Source organism: Sinocyclocheilus grahami, unplaced genomic scaffold (assembly GCF_001515645.1).
Source record: "Sinocyclocheilus grahami isolate Dianchi unplaced genomic scaffold, SAMN03320097.WGS_v1.1 scaffold1212.1, whole genome shotgun sequence".
Taxonomy (NCBI): Eukaryota; Metazoa; Chordata; class Actinopteri; order Cypriniformes; family Cyprinidae; genus Sinocyclocheilus; species Sinocyclocheilus grahami.
In genome coordinates, this window is record NW_015506391.1 from 130,097 (window position 1) to 141,049 (window position 10,953).

General features: G+C 37.1%; 1 protein-coding gene across 1 annotated transcript in view; it reads right to left on the bottom strand.

Moving 5' to 3' along the window:
- Window positions 1-10,953, bottom strand: part of LOC107568077 (coiled-coil domain-containing protein 18-like) — a 33,397-nt gene continuing 22,444 nt past the window's right edge. Inside the window, 13 exon segments of the mRNA XM_016253918.1 lie at window positions 1-317; window positions 319-397; window positions 400-577; window positions 2,952-3,164; window positions 3,251-3,346; window positions 4,562-4,702; window positions 5,252-5,320; window positions 5,399-5,515; window positions 5,594-5,687; window positions 7,661-7,874; window positions 8,227-8,390; window positions 9,256-9,287; window positions 9,289-9,399. Coding sequence (XP_016109404.1) covers window positions 101-317; window positions 319-397; window positions 400-577; window positions 2,952-3,164; window positions 3,251-3,346; window positions 4,562-4,702; window positions 5,252-5,320; window positions 5,399-5,515; window positions 5,594-5,687; window positions 7,661-7,874; window positions 8,227-8,390; window positions 9,256-9,287; window positions 9,289-9,399 — 1,725 coding nt within the window. The 3' untranslated portion in view covers window positions 1-100.

Consider the following 10,953-nt stretch of genomic DNA (forward strand, 5'->3'; position numbering starts at 1 on the left):
TATGCTTTTAAGTATGAGCGATAATAAGTTAATAAACATTTAAAAATCCACTTGATTGTGTATGTGAGAAATATGAGAAAAGTGCTTATATGCAGTTATGTTACTTGCCTGTTATGTGGGTGCTGGTGTCACAGAGAGATTGTTGCTCTTGGAGGGCCAGAGTCTGGTTAACAAACCTCAGCATACCTGACAGAGAGTCTAGGTCTGGTTCCTCTGGTTGCTCTTGGTCCAGCATGTATGTGAGTGGATTAAAGGACATGTCTGTAGTGGAGGTGGCCTCATGAGTGCACAGACCCTGCCAGGTCTGGTCTGGGAAGGGGGGGCAGCAGCATTGCAGCCTGTTCACTGGCTTTCAAACTGTCTGAAAGCTCCAGAGAGGTGTCAGAGGTAGTGTTCTGCTGGAACGTGCTGAAGTGTTTTTGTGAGAGGGGTGCGGGAAGCCGAGAAGAATTGAGTCTTTGAGAGGAGGAGACAGAGGGGGAGGAGTGCTGGGTTTATGACGAAGTGTGATGCTGTGTAGTTCTGTGGCCCTTTCAAAGCTGGAGAGCTTGGCTTGAAGACGGGTGATCTCGGACTCCTAAGAAAACACAGTATAAGGAATGAGGGAAAAACTTCACAAAAAAAAGAAAAAAGGGTATCCAGTAAATAGTTAATTTAAATAAATAAATAATTCAATGTATCCATTTATTTTGTAAAATTCCATGAAAACACAGCCTTCATTGTTTAAAATTTCACAGAATCCCATTTCTCACACTACTGTTGCATTTAAATATCTCCTTTTTCACAATAAAATGTGCTTTTTCAAAAAGCCGCTTTTCAAAATAATACGCTGAATTTATGAATGATGTCTATTTGATGAATCATGCATTTGTACAGGGCGTGGCTTCCTTCCATTGACAGACAGATGCATGACACGCATGCGTGATTTGTTTTCCCAAACCATTTCAATTTAAACCCCGCCCCTCAGCCGATTCTAAAGATTTCATTGGTCATGTCAATCACAATGCTGATTCCCTACAACCAATACTAAACCCTAACCCTACCCCGGGACTTCGGCCGTTCGTAACTCCCTAAAGCCCAATCCCAATTCTACTCCTTAGCCCTTCCCCTACCCCTCTGTTTCACGCGTTCACGTGAAGGGGTAGGGGTGTCTCGATTCTCTTTTGGTTGGAGGGGTAGGGGTAAGGGGAAGGGCCAGATAGCCCTTCAAACGAAGATTTTTCAGGACTACACTTCAAACGAAGGGGTATGAATTATCTCAGTGTAAACCAGCTTCAGCGGCAACATGGCTGCCCGAGCGAACAAAAAGACACATAAATGTAAGCATTTTTGGCATTAATAAAGATTTTAACGAAAAGTAATCATTTGTTTTATGTTACATTCAATAATGAGTTCATATTTACGGTCATGTTACTCAAAGAAATATTTGCAAAAACTCGCAAAATTTTGCTAACGTCATATCATTACAGACTGCACGATAGTGCCACAACATATTTTCATGTCTGATCAGGGCGATAACCACCATAGACATTGAGGAGGGCTAGTACCCCCCAATAATTATAAATCGCTAAACCCTTTGCTCAAATATTGCCAATTCGAGAGAGAGAGAGAGAGAGAGAGAGAGAAAGAGAGAGAGATGAAAGTGGATGAAAATCGTGCTTTGGAAATACATGATTCGTCAAATAGACGTCATTCATAAATTCAGCATATTATTATGAAAAACAGCTTTTTGAAAAAGCACATTTTATTATGAAAAAAAGAGGATATTTAAACAGCAGTAATTTGTGAATATTTTAAACAAAATTTGTGTTTTCATGGAATTTTACAAAATAAAAGGGATATATTTAATTATTGATTTAATTTAATTATTTAATAATTATTTCAGAATAAATTGGTACATTTAACTGTTGTTTTATTGAATTAATTATTTCTTTCTTTCATTTAGAGCACTTTAGTCCTCCATATCAAAGACATTGATTATTGTTTACTTTACAGTAATCAGTTCATTTCTCCCAATATGTTATAAATAGATCCCTTTTAAGTCTCAAAACGAGAGTAAATTCTTTCATACCATATATTTCCTTAATTTCTACCCATTCTCTGCTCACATTTCAAGACATAATGTTCAATTTGGATTTATTACTTGTATCCAATTGTTTTGTTTGGCTGTTCAAAATTTTGAAGAAAAAGAAGAAGATTGCATTAATTATTATTATATTTTAATATAAAAATATTATTAAAAGGTTAATAATATTTTCATAAATACTGTTTATCAACAAATATTATAATAGTAATTTCTTATTTTGTTAACTTTTTATTTAATAAGAACAAAAACAACAATACTAACAATAAATATTAATAAATTATATATTATATTATCAATCAATCACATTTATAATTATATAATTCACTAAAATGATTATTATTATTATAAAATTGTATAACAAAATTGTTCTCAAATACTATTAGAGTAATACGTTTTTTTTTTTTTTTACAGAGAAACATTTCAATAGTAATATTTCATATTTTTTAATATATTTATGTATTATTATTATTAGTAGTAGTAGTCATATTATAAATTAAACTTTTGTGCCCATATTGCGTAGCCCTAAAAGCACAGCAAAAACAAACAAAAACACTTTTTAATCAGAAAAACTAGATTAGATTATAAATTAGATTATTTTTAATCCAAATTGTACAGCCATGCTGCTGCTTATACACTTTCCTCACAATATAACTCTAGAAATGAACTGTTTTTATATGTAAAAACTTTAATATAAGCCCTAGGGTGGACTGGCCAGTTTGTTTCCCTGTCATTGGTCCAAAATGCTGGGATATGCTCCAGCATCTATAGGACAAGCAGTTTTGGAGAATGTATGGATGTTTAATATAAATGTAATATGGAATTGTATGTAGTGGTTTTGTAAGACACCATCCAGTGAGTCATGCACCTTAATAAGCAGGGTCTCATTAGCACTCTGCAGGAGCTGCTCTTTGCTGTGAAGCTCAGCGTTTAGGCGAGCAGAGGTAGATCTAGCCTCCTCAAGCTGGTCTCGGGCCTGTTGCAGCCGCTGGCTCAGCTGCTCCTGAGAGTTACGCAAGCTGCTGGAGATCTGATCCAACACCTTCAGCAGCTGCCCACGCGTCTGCTGGAGAGCTGAAAGCTGGGAGGCAGAGAGAGAGGGTCAGACCCAGCAAACCAACTCAACTGTCCCATGAGAACAAATACAAATTTTCTGTTTCTCCAAACCTCTTTGTGGTGCTCCTCTCTCTGCTGCTCAATCTCCTGTTGTAGGGTAGTAATGGTGGCCTGGAGTCTGACCTCAGCATGTGTAGAACACATCTCCTATAGCAAATCAACAAACAGGTTAAGGACCATCAGGCCCTGAGAGAACTCAAGAATCTGAGAGATATCTCATGAAAAGGTAACTTTCATTTTACTGATCTGCTCATAAACAATGTACATGTGTAGAACTGACATGTCACCAAAATACCAAAATTCATTTTATTACAATAACTAGTTTTACCCATTGACATGGAAACCAATAACCGGTAATGCAAGAAACCCATGTTAAAAAGACTTTTCTTCTTCTTTTTTTTTTTTTATAAAATCTTATTTAACGGTGGTGATGTCAAAACATAAGTATGTATTCCTCTCAGAGTATTCTATCGTGATAAAATGTGATTGAAATTCATTTCAATCGATGTGCAGTGCATTAACCCAGCCGCTCATCAGACCTTAGCGCGTTTTATATTGTTAATAGTAGTTGAATTAGTAGTAGTATTATTATCTTACAAGTATTATTGTTAGGTTTTTTTTAACAGAAACACTGAATGACCAGCAATGTCTCAAGCACCACCACCAGTCCTAAGTTCTCTTAAAATGACAAAAACACATTCATATATTTTCATTCATACATGGTTACCACGTTTTAGTTCTAACTGCTTAAATGCAAGTTAAAAAATGCTTGATTGACAGATGTTAAAAGTGTACTTTCAGATCATATCACCTATTGCCAAGGTGTGCATAGAGGGTTGCATATTCTCCTCTCATGTTTGAAGTTTGTACGACTACACACCACTTCTCCTTCAGCTGCACGAGATGAATATCCATTTTTACAATGTATTTTAGAATACAAAGAGTCCGAGTGTACAGTATAGTTCCTCCTCTACGGAAAATGGTTTAATGACTTTACATGACCACACATGTCGGTTTAAGCATAATTGTTTTGAGAATGTGCATGTAAACACTCACTGAGACCCTAAAGCGTGCAGTGAATGTAAGGGCATAATGGCAAAATAAAGGTGAAAGAACACAAAAGTTCAGGAATACCACCACATCAAAGCAACTGGCTGATCACACTGTCATTCCATCAATGTGAAAATGAACATGACAGGCTCGTAAATTATCCTGAATCTGCCAAAATGGACGGACTAATTACAGACCCACTCACTCTGAAAACCCTATTGGTCTCATGAATCTAAATGAACTTGAAATGAAATTGAAATCTGTGAGTGCCTTGAAACACAGCTGCTGAGTTTAGAGCTGCAGACGTTTCACCTTCTGATGTGCTTGCTGGGTGACTTCATCTATCTGTCTGTTCAGAGATTCACAGCATGTATGTGCTTGCTGTAGCTCCTGCACTGTCTTTTGGAGCTGCTCACGATACACATGCAGCTGTTGGCCATGTTCAAGAGCATCCTGACACACACACACACAAACAATATAAGTTGAGACAAAACAGTGCAACTGTCTAAAAGGCTTACTCAGTAATTTTTTAGCAATTTTTAGATCATACTGTACAGTAAACACCAAGCATGCATACTTGCAAAAGATTATGTTGAGAAAAAATGTATTAGCTCCAAGACTAATAAAATTATTTTTGTGACAATGACATGGCACCCATGATTAAGTACATGGCACATTAACAACATCCTGTGAAGATCAGTGTTACACAACCTGTTGGTATTGTTTAATTTCTGTATAGCAAGAGTTTAATGTTGTAACACTGTTATTTCTGCTTTTCATGTAACGTTTTATTATTCACATTTTTTGGGGTTGCTGGTTTAAATCTCCTTCTTAAAGTTTAAGTGAAAGTAAAATTAAATGTTCCGAGTTTTATTTTGATTTTGGGGTGAAAAAAGACCTGGACATGTTTTTGACAGGATTTGTGAGTTTACACACTTTACCCCATTAAATACAGGGTAAAAATCTATTCACTCCTCACTATAGTTCAAACATGTCCCATACCCTCTCCGGGTCCTCCTTAACCTGAAGCTGTGACTTCAGCATCTCCAGCCTCTCCATCAAGAACTGCATCTGTCCAGAGAGTAACGAGACCTCATCAGTTAATTTGTCCATTAACAAACTCATCTGTGGTCACTCTCAATGACTAACCTGCTGGTCCTTCTCTCTTAGCTCTTTCTGGCTCTTCTCCAGAGCTTCCTGTAAATACTCCACATTCTTCTCCATCTCCAGCTTGTGCTCCTTAATGGCCACATCCAGCTGCCCCAACTCAAAAGAGAACACAATGCTTTAGTAGAGTGGAGACATGGAGGTAATGGAGATCTTGCTCATGTTTACATGTGGGACCAGCTGCGCTCTCTGCTGTAGCTCCCCCTGTCTTTCTTTCAGAGCATTGTCCAGATCCAACATCTCATGGTTCCTCTCCTCCAGCTCCCTCTGACTTCCAGTGATAGAGTAACTGATTATTTATTAATTAATTAATTTTTTTTTTTGCAACAGATTTAGAATAGATTAGAACAAAGTTGAAGGTGATATGTGCAATTTTTCTAGGTTAAAATACTTCGTCCCCATCCTATATGCAAAACAACCATAAATATATAAGAATTTGTTTAAGCATCCTGTCCGGCCTGAAGGGACTTTATTTAACTGTATTTATTTGATACGGTCAAATAGGCCAATAGTGAGATTGGTCATTATTTTATCAATTACATTTGATGCAGAAATTACACACTTCATTTTTAACTGGTGACCAGTAATATCATAATACTAATAGTACAGATCTACATGTGCATGAGGTTTTGAATTTGTTCTATGAGGTACAAAAAAATAATAATTTTGCAACTTTTACAAACCAACATTCACAGACACCACAATCCACTGCTAATGTTATCATATGTGACTGAGTACACACCTAGTTGTGTTTTGAGTGCAGTGTGTAATATGGGGAACACAGCATACCACTGTTCACAAACACATGATGGAAAAAGTACATGAACGTAGAGAATCACATATGGTACGAGTTGTGTGGATATTTTCTGTGATTATAACTTGCATATAAAGCTATATTTATGAAGAAATCATTTCATCGCTGTAGTTGTAATGATTTTGTCTAAGCAGAAATGGGTGACGGTTGGGTAAATGTGCCACATTTCAACAAAATTAATATTCATGATGACAAATTCTGTTATGAAGCACTACTGGCTTTTTTTTTTTCTGTAGCTTTACTGAATATTTTTGGGGTGGGGTGAAGTTGTGTATGTGTGTTTGTTTTGACCATGATTAGACAAATTGATAACGTTCTGAATAATGGAACAAGTGTTGCAGCCGACACTGAATTTTGGGGTCAGTATGATCTTTAATGTTCTTATGAAGTCTCTAAGGCTGCATTTATTTGATCGAAAATGTGGAATATTATTACACTTTAGAATAGCTCTATAGTGTAATTTATAGTACCATTATTCCAGTCTTCAGTGTCACATGACCCTTCAGAAGTCATGCTGCTTAATATTTTTGTGAAAATATTTGTGAGGATATTTTGATAAATAAAAAGAACAACATTTATTTGAAATAGAAATCTTTTGTAACATTATAAATATTTTTACTGTCACCTTTGATCAATTTAATGCATTGCTGAATAAAAGTATTAATAAAAAAATCTCACTGACCCTAAACTTTTAAATGCAAGTATATACAATAATTTGTAAATCCAGTAGACAACTGGGACAGAGACTAATGTCAATATATGAACACTCACTGTACAAAGATAAGTTGTTCAAAAAAAATAATAATTGTACAAAGATTACATTTTTTTTTTATCTAAACCAATAAATTATTTTAATCACATTATAATACATAACACATCACTAAAAGCAAAAAAAAAAAGTTATAAAGGCTCTATTTATAATTAAAATAATACATTTAGACAATTATCATATTAGAGCAGCATAATGTGGTTTGTATTTTCACATTCAAAGTGCATTTACTATATTTATACATAAAAACGTATGTATGAAGTGTTGGAAAACGATTTAGGAAATAAAAATAAACTGGAATGACTTCATAGGTCTCTGCTGAGACATATTCACCATTAATGTCCATAAGAAGGAATGGACCAACAAAACAGGATGCAACCATCAGCAGGTATTTACAAGGAAATATTTGTCCTTTTTTGTATCCCATATGAAAATACGGTTTGAAGGTTATCTAAAAACACAAAATGTGTTTTGAGGCCTTTACAGATCCATTATAATCTCTTTCCGAGGCATATAAGCAACAACACAAAGTCCTCAATTTAGGTTGTCCTCAGGCAAACATGAGTAAGGGTGTAAGAAACCTCAGAATTGCTCTGTATCCAGTGATGGACAGACTGCTGTGACTTCCCAGCAGTCAGAGAAAGGTGGTGGAGCAGCTCACCTGAGCTCAGCAGCTAATTTATCGATGGTCGCTTGCTGTTGGTCTGACGTAAGCTGTGTGCGCTGCAGCAAGTCTTCCAGCTCCTGCAGGTGGTCCAGGGTGTCCGCCAGCTCGCCACGCACCTCCTGCAACTGTCCCTCCAGCAACTGTGCCCGCTGCAGCGAGTTCCTCCTGTCCATCTCACTGCGGTGGAGTTTCTCTTCAAGGTCCATTACTGAGAAAACATAAGACTATTATTAAAAATTATTCATCTCATCTTCCTCAGAGTTGTAGACTAGACTAGACTAGACTAGACTAGAATAGATAGTTCATGGACATCCCTTTGTGAGGTTCAAACCACTTTTGGGTGAGCATTTCTTAAAGTGAGGATTGCAAACCCCTAGGTGTCCAGCAATTATAGATTGTACAATTCTTAAATTGTAAGCCAAAAGTTCTCACTGAAAAAACTGGTCACATGGTCAGTACAACAGTGACTGCTCACTTTTTTTTAAAGGCTTAGGTTTCACATACAACTCAGATAGAAGGTTATGCTCATTGTTTTGTTGGTGGTCACTAGAGCTGCATACCCATTTCACTCTTCTTATCCAGCAGGCCTTCGGTCTCCTTGAGTGTCTCCTCCATCTGATTGAGCTGAGAGGCTTTCGTGTTGCTGTCTCTCCTCAGACGCAACTGCTCAAGCTCCATGTCTGACAGCTCCACTCGAAATGTACTCATCTCTGAGCTCAGCTGCCTGAAAAACACACACAGCTTAACATTACTATCTTTTTCTCAGTGCTTTTATCATTGTACAGCTGCTGTCTGGACATGACTACAGGGTAAAAGATAACTGACCTTAAAAGAAATGACAGAAAAATCAAGTAAAGGAAATCTCATGTGAACAGCCAATATGTGAGACGCTTTCTTCCTCAGCGAGAATAATTTGCTGTTCACAATATATATAGAAAGAGTTTAGTGGGAGTGGCTATGGACACAAAGGCTCTGAAACCATTAAACAGTCATAAGATCATCTCAAGGGACACCCCCTCAGGACAAGTCTCATGAAAAAAAGTTCATTAAAAAATGTTCAGTGTTATAATTGAGGCAAAATGAGGCCAACAGACATTTTCTAGTCATATGCTTTCACACTTCCATGAAAAACACTGCTTGTATTATACATTTATTTTTTTAGAAATTCTCTTTTATATTTTTGAAAACAGAATAGGGGCAATAGTCTGAAAACACAAACATATTTCCATACTCTTGATTGGTCGACTTGATTGCACAGACACTATTTAAACTGAACTGAGCTGGATGATGAGATCACTGAATTCAATGATGAACTGCCTCTAAAACTGAAAATTGAGTGTTTACTATTATCATTTTGCATTATTGACACAATATTTTCCTAATTAATGCTGTACAGTTGCTTTGACACAATCTCTTTTCTTTTTTCCATACTTATCCAGACCTGGAAAACACTAAAATCAAATTTTATACTTTTCCATGCTGCATAGGAACCTCTAAACATGTTTTGATCATTATATTTGTAGTGGTACACAAAAATGCTGAAGAAACATTCCTGCAATACAAAAGGTAAATATGCCAGGTGGTCTCACGTTATGGAGCCGGAGAGCTCTGCAGCCTCTCTTCTCCTTCTTCTGCACCTCCTGAGTGGCCTCCTCCACCTCTCTCTCCCTTCTCCTCAGAGCCTGAGATAAGGCAGTGCGCTCCTTCTCCAAATCTTGTTCCATCTCGGACACCTGTAGGCAATCAGAAGATGTTTTCCCACAATCTGCAAAGATTCGATTTGTTTTTCATGCAGAAAGATCATGAGATTATTGTGTAACCTGCTTTTGTGGAAAACACATTTTGTGGAAAACACAGTGATTAAAATTAGAGAACAGTAACCATTGTAGCACAAAAGAAGAATACAACTAAAATTTTACAGCTGTCAAAAATTAGTAGGAATTGTAGAGGCCCCTGCTTTGAATGATTTCAGCATATCTGCGGCCGCAGGATATCACTAGTTTCTCACACTGCGCTGGTGTGATCTTAGTCCACTCTTCTTCCAGTCTCTTCCATAGCTCGGTAACTGTAGTGGGTTTCTTAGCCATAACTTTGTTGCCAAGGATATTCCAGAGATTTTCAGTTGGGTTTAGATCAGTACTCTGGGCCGGCCATTTCATTATTTCAATGTTTTCAACTTCAAGGAATGCTTCACCCATTTTGCAGTATGACGGGGGCATTGTCTTGCATGAAAATTGCAGGCTGATTGGGAGATGCTTGCAGGGAAGGTACTGCATGTTGCTGAAGGAGGTTCTGATAAACATTTGCATTCACCCTGCCATGTAGCTCTATAAGAGGCCCAACTCCTACTGCACAAAACATCCCCCAAAGCATGACACTTCCTCCACCTTTCACTGACTTCTTTACGCACTCAGGGTTCAGTCTTTCCCCAGTTTGATGCCAAACATAATGTTTCCCATTTCACCTAAATAAATTAAACTTGAACTTCGGACCAGTTCTCCTCTCAACATGCTCCTCAGCAAAGGTGAGCCTAGTCTTTTGATTATTCTTGCTGATGAGAGGCTTCATCACTGCAAAGTGCACTTTCAGTCCGACTTCTCTTAAAAGTGCCATGACAGATCCCTACCCGGTTCAGCACTGAACTGTCGAGCAATTCCAGCTGCATTGTTGAGCCGATTCCCCACTGAGAGTCTCCGCATTATCCTGTCTTCTCATGCAATTGTCTTACGTGGACGTCCAGCCTTTTTGGGGGAATTGAATTAATTAGTGTCATTGTAAAGCTGCAATAGTTGAGAAATCACAGATTTGGAATGACCAGCTACTCTTGCAATGGCTGAAAGGGTCAGCCCTTTGGCCTTCATCTGGACCACCTCCTGTCACAGGCTTTCAGTCACCTTAGAGCGGCCCGCCATCTTGCAATTAGAGGAATGCTGCCAGTTAAAAAGGATTTTGTCATTTAATTTAGGAAATTAGCACCAGGTGCCAGATTAACGCCAATAACCTGGAGGCATCTGTAAGTGTTCTCTATTTTTGATCAGAGTTCTTTTTCAAATATCTAATTTAAGTTTTTTTATACTGTGCTTCAGAATACAATTAATTTATGAAATATGCTTAAAAACTACCCTTCTATTCCTGTTAGGATAAATTAAAAAAGAACTAAGCAGTGACCTTGAAATTTGAGAAATTGTAGGTGGTTATAAAATGTTGATCTCCACTGTGTGTGTGTGTGTGTGTGTATATATATATATATATATATATATATATATATATATATATATATATATATA